This window comes from Daphnia pulicaria, chromosome 7 (genome assembly GCF_021234035.1).
Source record: "Daphnia pulicaria isolate SC F1-1A chromosome 7, SC_F0-13Bv2, whole genome shotgun sequence".
Lineage (NCBI taxonomy): Eukaryota > Metazoa > Arthropoda > Branchiopoda > Diplostraca > Daphniidae > Daphnia > Daphnia pulicaria.
In genome coordinates, this window is record NC_060919.1 from 17,395,518 (window position 1) to 17,410,040 (window position 14,523).

Consider the following 14,523-nt stretch of genomic DNA (forward strand, 5'->3'; position numbering starts at 1 on the left):
GGGTTTTTATAGTACCGAAAAATATAGAGCTCCGACTTGTGTGTGTGTGTCGGGGGCTTATTACGCAGAGTGAACAGTATATATCTCTTTTAAATACATATCTATCTCTCCCTGTGGTGGTGGTGGTAGTCGTATTTTTTTATAATATCTCGGACGGACGGATGGACGGAACAAAAGGGGGGAGGAGGGACTGTTAAAGAAAAGAACTGAAAACCCATCAAAAAGAAAAAGAAACAGACGAAAAAATTCGACGGCGGGAGCATTTTTACGATGTACGCATCAAGCATAAGAGAGAGAGAGACTATTTGGAACTAATATTTAAGAAGAAGTAAGAAAGAAGGATGAACTTGTGTGCTTCTGCTTCTTCCTATATATATATGTAGAGCTGAGCTGCTACACTATATAATGCGGTAATCATCACCTGAGGCGGCGGCAACGGGCGCATTCACAAACGTGCGCGGCTGCGTTCAGAAAATCATAAAAACAGCTGGCCGACTTATAAATTTGGGTGCACTGTTTCGTCTTCTTTACTTGGTTAGGCAACAAAATATATGGACGCCACCTGTGTGATTGCGTCGATGTCGCCGTTGCTATAGTTACCCGACGCTCTATCGGCCTCATTTCAATTTTTATTCCAACCGCGGGAAAAGTCAAATGAAAAAATAAATAAAATGCAATCAATTGACCGCCGCTCCGATTCTTTTTTTTTTTCTCATCTTCGAGAGTCAATTAAAGCGAACATGAAGAAAAAGATAAGACGGAGGCCAACAACCAACTGAAAGAGAAAAAAAAAAGAATGATGGATGGAAATCTTGGGCGCTGTACAACACGTGAAATAAAGAAAAAAAAATGAACCTTGTGTTGTTGTTGTTGAATTGTAATTGAATTTCAGTAAGTTGAGAAAGAGCCAGATAGCCTCAAGGGCGATCTTATTTATCTCATCCCCTCTTTTTTTTCTATCTCTTTCATATCCTTTCGATTCAAGGCAATCACCATCTGTAATAATAATCATATGGCCAGAAGGCAACCCCGAAAAAACCAAAAAACCAAATCGAAATTAGTAATTCCCATCGCGCCAGATTGATCCCCCCACTAAATCGAATCTATACTCATCTTGTCAATTTCCCATCAAGTCTATTTTTGTTGAGGGGGTTTGAATTTGGTTGTTTGAATTTTCTCAAATGGCACTTAAAATAGCCTGTGAAAGGATCAAGGATCGGTGGCCGTCTGTGTGTGTAGGAGAGCGACGCCCTTTTTGCTACTGCTGCAGATGGGCGAGTTGTTGCTGATGCGATTATACTCGATCACGCCCCGATAGCGTCAACTTGGAAGAAAAGGCGACGTCTGCGATGGCCATTTTGGAACGCGGGCAAAGTATTAGAAGCAACTGTGGAGAAACCGGCCGTTATTCTCTCTCTCACTTGCTTTTGATTTGCTTGAACAAGTGCAGCAGCAGCAGCAGCAGCAGATCAAAGTGTCGGGTGGTTCGCTCGCTGATCGGCCCAGATTCCGTCAACCGTTTTCCGCCATGGATTTTCTCTCTCTCTTTGGGAGAAGGAGAGAGATATATATATACTTTACTTTACTTTAGATTCGTTTCCGTTCACTTCCTCCTCCTCTTGCCCGGGCGCCAGCTCCACCAAGAAAACTTAATGAACACGCTCGGCGGATCTCTGATTGGATGCGAGTACCAGTAGCTCTCTACTGTCGCACATCTGAGAAACCTTTTTAAGATAAAAAGGCCAGCACACTCGTACATCTATATATGTATATATTGTCTCTTGTGCTCTTTTGAATTGCCCGCTTTAATTTGATCCGTCTGCCAGCAGCGTCTATAAAAGCGGATCGACACAATTCTATACTCCCCAACGTCCCCAACGTCCCCAACGTCCAATCAGTTTGCTGCTCCCCAAATGTGAATCGTCATTGACAGGGAAAACTCGTTGAAATCATAGACACACACACACGACAAAACAGAACTAATAAGAGGTCCACCAGGCAGGCAGGCAGGCCATCATCCACTCACGGTTCTGGGTCTAGGAAACAAGAAAAAGTCTAATGTCATGATAACCGTTTTCTCCGCTTGGCAGTTTTGTGTCGTCGCCACTCACGTTCAAATGGCTGGGATGACACGGTAACAATGACGCGGAAAACATGTGTGTGTCTAGTGCGTACTGCTGCTATAGCAAAGAGTCACCTTTTTTTTTTTGTATTTATTTATTATTCCCATCTTCGTCGTCTGTGGCCTCTTATTTCTGTTCACTTCTTGATAAACAACTCGACTGAAAACCGTTCGTTTTTCTTTTCCCCCCTCCTCTCCAATATTATTGTTTGCTCGGCAGCGTTCCTCGCGTCGAGAAAATAATAATACGAGCGCCAGTTTTTATTTTATTTTTGAAAAAAGGAAAGAAAAAAGATAAAAACTACTTGAAATATGACATCTCATTTCAGTTGATTGTCGCCCCGGTGGAGTCTGAACACATCACGTGATGTCTCTCTCCGTCTCTCGACTCTCCAATTGACACAATGGGGCGGATTCGAGAAGAAGAAAAAGAAGAAGAAAAAGTCCTTTTTTCTTGTTCCAACTTGGGTTGCCTTTTGTGTCTTAACCGTTTCCTCCATCAATAAATACAACAACAGACTAAGTCTGTCTAGCGTTTTACCGGGCCGGTTGGGGGGGAGATATTATGCAGATGGAGCCCCTTTATTGGCGTGTTGTCTCCCTTTTCCATTATTACGTGATCCAGTTTGACATGGAGGAAACGGCTGTCTTTTTTTTTTATTCCTGACGAGAAGATCTAATGCGACGATGACAAATAATAAGAAAAAGAAAAATGGAAAGAGAAAAACTGGATCTGGGGGGGGAAGAACGCTAATGCGCTCCCGGAGATTCGATTAGATCCACGCCCACTCGAAAAACTTCCACCTTCTCTCCCTCCTGCGAATAGACGCGGGAGAGACGCGGGAAAGACGTTTATCCCCCCCCCCCCCCTCAAAACTCGGCTGTTGAGAAACTGCAAAGTCAATAATTCAATCGAGTCTTTTCATTTCTCGTTTGTATTTGTGAAACGAAGGCGGTGTGTGTTGGGCTAAATGATGCAAGACTCACGACCCCCCCACGCAACATTGCTGAGATGTTTACATCACCGACGTGTTGCCAGGTGCTCTCCGTCCAAGTTGGAGAAATGAGAAATTCAAATGTTGATGAGGGGTTTTTTTTGTGTTCAAATGTGGGATCGAGTTTATATCAGATCGATACAGTCTTAGCTCGTCAAGTGATGATCCAATTAAGTTTTTATTTTGTTTTTTTCCTGAACTCGTTTTTCTTAAATATTAATTTTTTTTTGTTTTTTCTGATTTTTTATCCGTTTGATAGAAGTGACAATCAAGCAGCTGAAGGAGAAGGTTCGTCAAGCTGAAGAATCCCTGGAAGTCATCGTCCAGGTAAGACCAAAATAAAATACCTCGGCAATTCTCGGTAGATTTTTAAAAAACAACCCACGTTGATGTGGTAATGTCTAATTCGCATTTGATTGTCTAGTTCAGCTAGTCTGCCTTTTGTATTACCCAACTACTGCTTGTTATCTCTGCTTGATTGGTTTGATATGTCCATTCCTTTGCGCTCCCGCAGCAGCCGGAAGGTGCAAACAAACCAATCAAACCTGTTTCCCCACAGTCTCAGCGTCTATTTCTTTCTTTCTTTTGATGCATTGGTCTCTCTCTCTCGCTCTCTTACCTGGTGGAAACAACCTTGCCGCTCGCATTCCCCAGACACTCTTTTCTTTCGTGTCTGTGTGTTGGTTTCTTTCACCTTTTTTTTTTGGGGGGGGGGGGGGGGGGAAGAAAAACAAGAAGACCAGATGTCAAAGGCAGTTTAGTTTTTGCCGCCGATCAACCAAAGCGAGTCTCTCCGCATAGTTTCAATCACATCTGAACTATCTGACGTATTTCAAATGGCGTATATATTTCTATCGGTCGTGACATCACTCTATGCACGTACTCCATAACCAAATATTCGGTTTGTGCGAAGTAAAAAAAAACTGGTCGTGAAAAACCCCCCAAAAGGAATTACAAAAAATTAGACAGGAATCTGTTGTTGTTGTTTTAGTAAGTGAACATTTGGTAGTAGTAGTCGTCGTCGTCGTAGATTGCTGAGTTGTCTGGCGTTTTGTTAGTTTCCATAGTGTACAACAGTATAGAGCACTTGAAAGAGAGCGTTAACGATGGGAGGAGACATTAACGAAGCGGTCGATGACGGAAAGACGACAGCCGGGGCCTGAAGAAGAATTTTCTCTTTTGTCAGCACAACTCGTCCCGGCTCGATGACCGGTTTTTTCTTTGGCTTTTTTTCTTCTTCCTTTCCATCCGCCAGACACACACAGACACACGGGTGTCGGGGCGGCTGTCGTGTTCACCGACAATATGCAGCACTCAGCCGTCAAACAACAAACAACAACACCATGCCCACCAAACTGATGTACAATCTTATTAGGAATAGTTATGTATGTACGGCGAAAGTGCGGTGAAAATTCCCAAAAGTATATCGAGATGGGAAAAAGAAAAAAGAGTCAAAAAAGTTAACGCGCCGGATCCGCCCCATATATAATCCTTCTTGTTTTCATTTTGCGGTTTACACACACACACACACACACACACACACACCAGGTATATTATGTAAGATGGCTTTATACACACAGGAGAGCGCAACGTGCCGTCGTTTTGTGGCGGAACTTGTGTGTGTGTTTCTCATTTTATTATTATTATTTTTGTTGGTTTTCAAATTTCCCGCACAAGGTCTATCGAACTTTCTATTTGACGAGTTGTCCTGTGGCCATCGTCCATCACGGACAAATATAAAAACGGGAGGCAGAAAAATGCCGTTAAAGAAGAAAAAAGCTGAGAGGGAGAAAAGAATAGACATAAAGAAAAAAAAAAAGAAATGAAAGAAGAAAGAAGAAGAATGATTCAAACATTGAATTGGCCTTTGAACTCGACTCTCGGATGGTTCAATGAAGACTTCCTGTCGTGCTCACGAAATTGTCTCTCTCCACCGAATTTAGATTTTTTTTTTTTTTTTCTTCTTTCCATGCAGACAAACAATATGTTTACATATACAGACATCAAAACCCAGCCAGTGTGTACGTGTACACAGGTAGTAGAGGTAGTAGTGGTATCTGCCCCCTTTCACAATGTAGGTACCTTTGAGTCAGAGTTTTGATTAGCTAGATATAGCCCAAGAGGTCAGGTGAACATTTCTTATTGTTACACTGGTATTACTCTTTTTCACAACCAGCTAGACGGGGGCATATAATGTTGACGCATGGCGACGTGTGTGTATATGTAACCGAAAAAAAGAAAAAGAAAAAATTGTTCGATGGAAATAAAGGCCCATCTAGAGTATAGCAGCAGCACGTTATATACCTACCAGTGCTAGTTTCTACATGTAATAATATGGAGATGATGGATGGCGTTCGCATTAAGCTAACGATCTAAATGAACTGTTGGAGGCACCAAAAGTTTTATTTTTTTTTCGGATTTTCTCGGTTGTTGATGAGCTATTCCCCACCTCCAAAAGGAGAAAACCGTCTGCGATATATAGTAGACGAAGTCGTCGGTCGTGTGGTGCTGGAAACAATCATAACAATCACCGTGGGGCCACCATCACCACCACTGGAAGAACATTTTTGTTTTACCTTGTCGTCGATTTTTCAGCGCGTCTACACAAGTTGAAGTAGTCTTAACAAACAAAAGCCAAAAGCTGAAAACTTTGTAGTTTGGCTCATGTGTATGTACGTATATATACTGGGCTCCTAGGAAGAAAAAAAAAGTGATGGATGAGCTCTAGATTGTGCTGCCCAGTCAAAAAGGGCAGCAGCAGCAGCAGCAGCACAGGAACGGGCATATATCGTGCAGGATGGAAACGTGGGAAATTTGAAAAATAAAAAAGAATTACAAAAATAAAGGAATATACATGTATAAGATGTGTTGGCTGGTCTTAAGGTAAAGAGCGCACGCTACGTGGCACGTCATCTACCTCTCACCATGTGTGTGTGTTGATGGGTTTCCCTCTCTCTCTATCTCTCTCTCCACCGGCAGCAGTTCTCTAGATATAATAATAAATACAGGTGGAAGCGATGATTGTTTGTATCCGCAAACGAGCATCGGAAATGCTCTCCGTTTTGTTTCATCCCCCCCCCCCCCCAAAAAAAAAATAATACGGAATAAAACATCTGGCGTTCTTCCATCTCCTTCTTGATGGCGTCGACTTGTGTGTCTGTGTTGGCCGTATAATAAAAAAGTGTGTGTGCTATATGTATAACGATCAATGGCGTACACATGCATCAATAAGGAGAGAGGGGGGGAAAGAGCCTGAGGGGGTTAAAGCCAAAGCGGATATTGTGCGGATCATTACCTTTCTTCTCCTCCTTCCTTCCAAATTTCCCCGCCCCTGTGTGTGTGTGTGTGTGTGGTGGTATACACATATTGCGTGAGTCGTCGTGTTTCTCTCATTCAGCTTTTCTTTTTTTCTTATTTTTTTCGCCGTTGGTTGCGTTCCACACAACCGGTCAACGCTTGTGCTGTGATGGACCGTTCACGTCTACACACGTCGACGTAATAAGCGGGTGCTATGTAAACTCTTCTTATGTGCGGTCTAGATGTAATGCAGTCAGTCAAAATGGTTTTTCTCCTTTTTTTTTCTTTTTTTTCTTATGCCAATTAATAGATTGGCTCGAAGAAGAAAAAAAAAAACAAATTTTTTCTCTCACGAAAAAAAATGTTGGGTCGTAAAAATAATTTTGGAAATGTAATTTTTCGGGAGTGATGAGACAAGAAAAGGTGATGAAGGCTCTGCGGTTGTCGACTTTTATTTTCAAGCCTGGAAACACATTCGACAGATGGGAATTTCCCTTCGCCGGTTGGGAAAATATTAATAAAATTTGGTTTGAAATATTTTAAAAGAGAAAAGGGAGACAACAATCGATCGATAATTGGTCATTCGACCCCCCGTCGGCTATTATCGACCCCGTGTAACTCCATTTTTCGTTTGGCGTGCACCTTTTGTGTGGATGTGTCGATCCATCAACCTTTTGACGGTGTGTGCTGCACCCACACACACACACACACACTATAGCGAACTGCACACTCCTGTACATACGCCTCTGCTCTACATATGGGGTCGGACTGTGTGCAATAGGTAAAATAAAAATCAAAAAAAGGATCAGGAAAAAACGATCGACGGTGTTGTGTAATAATATCTGGGCCCGCTAAGAATTGGGTCGAACCCCCCCTCCACCTGAAAACGCACGCACTTTGTGTATAGGAGACCACAATCCATCAGTCGATCTGAGGCTACTATAGACACATTCGTTATTATTCCACCATCTCCTCCTACTTTTCTTATTTCTCCTGATATACATTTTCCCTCTCTCCCAATTTATTTAGAGTCTAAGACATTGTATGGCCGATGTAAATCGAAAAAAAGGTTATATGCGCTCCGCTTTTGGACTGGAAAATATCGATACTTTGGGATTGCCCCCGATAGGAATATAAATATCCAAAAGACAGAGAGAAAGGATTTCTTTTTTCTTTTACTTCCATCTGCTGGGTGGTGGTAGTGCATGATGGGATGCAATTGCTGGAACCGGAAGAAGGAAAGAAAGGGGGGAAATGGATGCGTATAGTTTATCGGATGGCAATTTCATCGATGGTCCGCCATCAGGGCGCCCCACACCAACGATCGCATTCTGTCACGCAACCGATGATTCAGACAAAAACGGTTCCCCCCTTTTTTTGTTCTCTCTCTTTTAAATAATTTATGGATGTGAATATCGGAGAGACAAATAAATTGAAAAAACAAAAACAAATTATTATTATATTTTTTCCCCCTTACGGTCAGTTCTCTCGTGTTCCAGTCGAGCTGATTCTCATCAGAGCGCCGGACGAATCGAATCAACGTGATGATATGAAATGCCCCTGGGCCAACCCAATTTTTTTGTGTCGTATAGACTCCACCCCTTTTTGTTATGTCATATCTCTGTGACGGGACGTCGGCCGGAAGTTTCGCACCTCTGACCACCACACACCACTCCCCCACAAAAAGAAAACCTAAACCTTGGCCGTTTTGGAAAATGTTTCTGAGCCTCGTCTATAGTTTTCGTATGGCGACGACGACGATTCATTTTTGTTCCATCCTTTTTGGAAATTTGACCGTTGTATAATAGTTTTGCGCGTGTCCCGCTAGATTTCCTTAATTAGTCTCATCACACGCTTTTTCTATTACTCTGGGGCTGTGCTGTGTAACAAAGACACACACATGCACGTGCACATTCATCGACTCGTGATGTGACGCCATCGCCGCTAAGGTTTCTCCCATTTTCGTCGTGGAATCTTTATCGTTATATATCACCCACCCGTCGTCGTCGTCCAGTAGCTAGCTAGCTAGCAGCAGCGGACTTTTGAAAACTAATTAATTCCCGCGCGCCGAGCTATAATATCGCCCTCCCCACCACCGCCACCTTTTATAACGTTGCCCTGTGCCAGCGTGTGTCAAGCTCCAGACTTACCTTTTCAACTGTAAAGGCAATTACCACCCATTGAAAATTTCTAACCCCCCCTTTCCTCTTCCCTTATAGATATATATGCCTATACGTAATATAGAGTGTGTATCTTTTCATCCCCTCCCTTTTAACACGCAGCTCCTCTTGTGTGTGTGTGTGATGGCATATGTGACTGTGTGAGAGAGAGAGCCACCCGTTTTTGGCATCGGTCATATCGATTCCGGGCGAAAGCGAAAGCTTTTTTCTCTCCACCCATCCACCACCCTGAAACGTTAGCGCATATATATGTTTGATGCGTGCGTGTTACACATATCCACCCCTCCTACCCACCCCTTCATATATATATACCCATCCCATCATCGTTACTGATATATAGTACATATACAATATGGGTGTGTTCTAGACTGCTACGCAGCGGCAGAAATCGTACACACACACACACACATATACGTATATATAGATTTGCTATATGTAAGGCTGGCTAATAAATAGTATAAAGGGCTCTCGCGCAGCCTTTGCTTTTATATCAATCGGATCTATGACGCATTGACGCTGCTCCTGATATGAATAAGAAAATCATCCAGGAGCCAAACAGAGTAAAAAAAAAAAAGGAGCAGCCATTCTTTTTATTTTTTGGGTTTTTCGGATGATAATCTTCTTTTACCCTTAATAAATAGACGAGTATAGCTCAACAAGGAACACACTAACTCGTTTGTATGTCTCTCGGGATCCAACTATAGAGTATAGACTGTATTTTTGTTTTGTTTAACTATTACGTATGGAGGGGTATTACTACTAGGTTATTCCGGTACTGCTACTGTGTAATTCGACTTATTTTCTATGTCACGTGTGTTGTCCGACGATATATAGCCCCCCCCCCCCCCCTTGTATCAATATTTAATCTCTTTCGATCGAATAAGGTCGGGTTTTTTTTTTCTCTAACGTACTTTGAATGGTTAGGTAACAAGCGATGGATGGTCTATTTGGTGTGTATCGGATCACCAACGGGAAAAATGGAGGAGAAGAAAAAAAAAAAGCCGCAGAAAGAAAACGAGGCATTAGGCAACTCTGGAATTATTGTGGGAACTAAATGGCTCGTGAAATGTACCGGTATCCGGCGGCAGCAGTACACACTGTGTTTGCCGGCCACCGCTAACCACTTCTGTTTCGATCTACCCCTTTTTTTCTTTTTCTTTTTTTCTAATAAATAAATACAAAACTTGGAAATTATAATCGACGATCGGTTGATACGCGTCATCCGGTCTGGCCACAAAATTGAACGCATTCCGTCACGAAAAAGAACCAAAAAAAAACGAATTCGATTTTATTTTAATGACGGGCGATTTGTTCCACATTGCTAGTGTATAAGTTATTGGGTGTAAATCAATTATTTGGAGAAAAAAAAGGGAAAAATTCACTTTCGATATTATAAATTGGTTCGAGGTGAAGTGTCAAGTGAGGCGCCACTTGTAATCCGGCCTGTGACAATGGTCGTCTGAAAAAAAGCCGTCTGCTCTCGATTTCTTTAAATTCTTCATTTTTTCGAAACCACGTTTTTCTCACAGTTATGCTCGTGTTGTGTTTTTCCCTCTTCTTCTTCTTCTTCTTCTTAATGCCGGGCTTCTTTCGAATGGGTAAGGAATGAGGAAATTCGGCATTCTTCTTGGTTTATTGCTTACAAGAAACATGGGCAGAGATAAGGATCTTTGGGCTGGTTGGCAGCAGCCGGTCGGTCGGTTTGACTATCACTGGGCTTCATAGTGGACCTTGTGTGTATGTTTTTTTGATGGACTCGCTCGTTCGTAAGCCGCCATAAAATTTGAAATAAAAATAAAAAAAGATCACAGAAAAATGTGTATCTATGAAAATTCGGTGGACGAAACGATGGGCTAACGTAATTGGCAGCTGTGAAATCCACAATGGGAGCAGCAGCAAGAGGCATCAAACTCGTTTTTTTCCCTTTGGCCGGCCGCTGCCGCCACCACTTTCTTGCAGTGGATATTATGCATATAATATCTGTTGGGCTTAATGTTATATATGCAGCAGCAAAAGTTGTTGGTGGGGGCCACACATCGGTCTCTCTATTTGTGTGTCCACATGTGTTGCTCAGTTCAACGAGCACTAAACACACAATCTTCTCATGCCATTCTCTCCCTGAGCTAATTAAGTAGATTGCTATTTCTTTTCGAAGAAAGAATTATTCAAACCTTTGGTGCTGTGGAGATTTCTGGGCTGTGCTGTGCTGGCACTGTGTGTGTGGACGTAACAGATGCCAGACAGTTAACTTTGAGTCTCATTGTTGTTTGTCATGTTGTTATCATGTGGGCATTGATTGTAGTGGCCTTTCATTTGTTTCCTCCTTTTCTTTTTTACGATTTCAGACACGACTGGAGGAGCACGAGGACGTCCTAAGGAGCCAATTCGAAGAGAGGGAGCGTGAGTTGGTCGAGTTGAACCAACTGACGGCCCGCCGTTTGGCCCAAGCCGAATCGAAATTCGCCGCCCAGCAAGCCAGTAAGTTGATACCCGGTACATCTTTACACACACACACACACTCAGTCTGGCATGATTATGTGTGTGTGTGTTGTTGTTGGCCGTTATATAAATTGTCTCTCTCTCTCTTTTTCCACATACTGATTCTAACCTCGTACATTATCATCTTTCGAGCTGGCAGAGGTCATCGCCCCAAATTTTTTCTTCTTTCGATTTTGGTTTTCTTTTTTCTTCCTATTTTTTCGTTTTCTTGTCCGTCATGGAGAAACGACGCACTTTGCATTGCATTGGACGATGTTTCTCTTTCATTCCGTTTGAAACAGATCGATGATGAATCGAATCTTCTGTTTGTGATTCTCTTCCATCAAACTGACCTTTCTGATCCTCTTGGCTTTTGCTTCCACACATCGAACTTGATGTAAATACATCAGAGGCCGAAGGACACACACACACACAAAAACAGTGGCGCTCATGTAAAGAACCGGAGAAAAATCAAAAACGCTGATGGACTATTTTTTATTTTCTCCCCCATTTTTGTTTTCTCGTTTGGTTTTGGTCGGGATGAGATAAACACCGAATGATGTGTGTGATGGCGGATCACGAGAGAGAGCTACAGTGTGTGTAAATAAGAGAAAGGCCGTCGTCGTCGCCGTCGTCGCCGTTCGAAATGCTTGTTGTATGTCTACCATGTGCAATATACCAATGAATCTTTGATGTCTTTTACAGCTGTCACTGAACTGCAGTCGGAACTGTTCGACGCCAAAGCTGGAGCCGAAGTCATTTCCCATGCCAAGTAAGTCGAGCACGTAGTCCCGTACTGTACAACTATAATAACCCCCCCCCCCCCCTCTCCGCCTTTTTCATTATATGTAATATTAACTCTCATTGGCGGCCCCCCCGTCACACAGTTTGTTCCCTAAGACTTTAGGTCCATCCCGGAGCCGCTAGTATCAATTTAGAGCAAACGGGAGAGAGAGGGAGAGAGGGGGGGGGGGGTAGTATAGTGGCAGCTGGAATTAATTACTAATGCGGGAAAATTGACAGTCTTCCAACCTTTCAAGGGACCTAGTGCAAATCGGTGTCAATGCCGGCTGCAGTTTCTTATCCCGCATTTTGTTTCCCGCTATTTTTGTTTTGAATTTTTTTTTCAAATTTTCCTCCCCCCTTCGTTGACATAGTCGTGAGCGGTTCGAAAAAGTCATCGACGAAAGCTGTTTGGGAGATGTTTGATCGGCGCGCTACTAGGGCTCTGCGACATTGCTCAATGAGCAAACAGTCATTAGTGATTGTTTGTTAATGACAGATATACAACGGCTGTCGTTAGGGAGCTATCTAATTCTACGCCCTCTCTCTGTCGTGAGCTGCTTCGTGATATTGCATTATGCATACGCTCAATGTCTCTTTCTATATTTGCAGGCTCGACGAAATTGAAATATTAATGCAGGATCTGGATCGAGCTAATCAGGTAGGAAACTACATCTATATCTCTCTCATTTATATATCTGTCGTGCGTGTGTGTTATGTATTGCTCCTCTACTCTCCTCAGCCCCTGTATCGTCCCATTTCTTTTTTTTCTCCATCCCGTCCATTTTTATTTTTCGAGGGTAGAGTCCCGCTGTGTTCGGAATACTTGATTAAAGCGCTCTGAATAGCTAATTGGAAAGGCATAGGCGAAATTCCCCGTCGGCCAGGCTTTCAACGGTTGCCCGGCCGTTTCCGTTCAATACGGCACCCACACAAGTGGCAGTCACCGACGACTCCGGGAGTCGAGTAGTAAATGATGATGGTAGTAGTAGCCCAGGCCCATCCCCAGCAGTTGTCATGGATAGTAATGGGACGCTGGGGCCGCATTGACTCGACCCCCGGAGAAGAAGACAGATCAGAAAACTCTGATAAAAGGCAACGATTTTCTTTGGCTTGTTTGGTGTGTGTACCCGATTTCACCTCGACTGGTGTGTGTGTGTGTACCACTCTGACCGGATTTCTCTGTCGAAAAACATGCAAGAGGGACGACGAGGTGCTGTGTAATCGGCTCCTTTTTTTCCCCTCGTACCCATATCCGTTGTAAGTAGCGTATCGCGGCAATTATCATTAGCAGGCCTATTGAGATTGCTGGGCCTGTCGCACAAACATCTTTTTTCTTTTCCTTTTTTTTCGCTTTTGAGGCCGTTAAACTGTGCACATTACTTCCACTACTAGACATCTGATTGAAGGTTTGTGTTTTTTTCTCTCTCTCTCTCTCTCCTCTTCTTGGAAAAATAGACTCTGATGTAACGACAAAGGCGTACAGAAAGAGTCGTACCAATTAGAGGTGCTGGAATCGAATGCGGAGGGTTTTTTTTTTCTTTTTCGTATAAATGTGAATGAAAAGAGTAAGAAGAAGAAGGGAGGAAATAATATAAGAGGGGCTCATCATTAGATGTTGAATCTCTCTCTCTCCAAAGGCTCTCTCTCTCTCCTGTTTGTGTGTCTATGCACACATTTGAATAATAGAACAAAAATCCCCCCGAAGAGGAAATGATTTATGAATGGAGGGGGGATCAACAGAAAAAGAAGCTTCCCTCTTCTTCTTTTGGTTTTTCCTTTTTTTTTTTTTCATCCAAAGTCGCCTATAATCTATCTATCTCTCTTTTCTTTCTCTCTCTGTGTATATTTATACATAGATATACACACACACAGAGTCCACATCTGAAAAAAAAAAAAGTATCGAATCCCCCATGTGTGGTCCCTTATCGGATCAGCTCAATATCGAAATGTAGTCGCACAAGGCAAAACGAAGCGGAGAGAAAAAAAGATGTGTGTTTTTCTGTGTGTGGTGAGCCAATGGGCTTTATGTTTCTTCTTCTTCTTCTTGTTGTGGTAGTATTAGACGCACATTGTTGTTTCAGCGTGCGGGTTGGGACGGGGGTGGACGGGTATCACCATCTGGGGTTCTCTTTGGCGTTCCATTCTCGATCGGTGGCCAGATCGATCTGCGGAGCCCAAGAACCCGCACACACACACAAACACTCAACGACGTCTAAAAGTATAATATGCAACTATCTATATTTCAAAAACGAGCAAGGCAACAACATGTAATATATATTGTCCTGTCTCAATGTCATCTCCCGCATAAAAATCTTGTTGTTTTTCGGGGTTGGCGGCTGTCCGGGGGACGGTAAAAGAAAGAAGAAGACCTTAAAAAAAGCAAACAAAAATGTATAACAACCGATGAATGATTGACTTTCGATCCGGTATTATGTCGTTACAAAATCCTTCGACTACTAGCCCCCACAGCGAGTCGTAAATAATCGAAACAAAAGGGAGGAATGTGATAACCTTGTCGTGACCGTTTGTGATTCGCGATCGATTGTTGTTGTTGTTGGGTTTTTTCTTGTTTTTTTATTTATATATATGCGGTTTTTTGATCTTGTGATATTCTTGGATGGGATTTCCTGGCCAGATCCGCTTCAACGGAGATTGCGGCGCAACA

At 42.8% G+C, this 14,523-nt stretch overlaps 1 protein-coding gene across 4 annotated transcripts in view; it reads left to right on the forward strand.

Annotated features, from left to right (window-relative positions):
- LOC124348823 (homeobox protein cut-like) overlaps positions 1-14,523 on the forward strand; it is a 163,656-nt gene that overhangs the window by 96,946 nt on the left and 52,187 nt on the right. For all 4 annotated transcript variants that reach the window (XM_046799114.1, XM_046799115.1, XM_046799116.1 and 1 more), the window contains 4 exons: positions 3,377-3,444; positions 10,940-11,072; positions 11,778-11,844; positions 12,468-12,516. In XM_046799114.1, the coding sequence (XP_046655070.1) occupies positions 3,377-3,444; positions 10,940-11,072; positions 11,778-11,844; positions 12,468-12,516 (317 nt within the window). The remainder of the gene's footprint in view (positions 1-3,376; positions 3,445-10,939; positions 11,073-11,777; positions 11,845-12,467; positions 12,517-14,523) is intronic.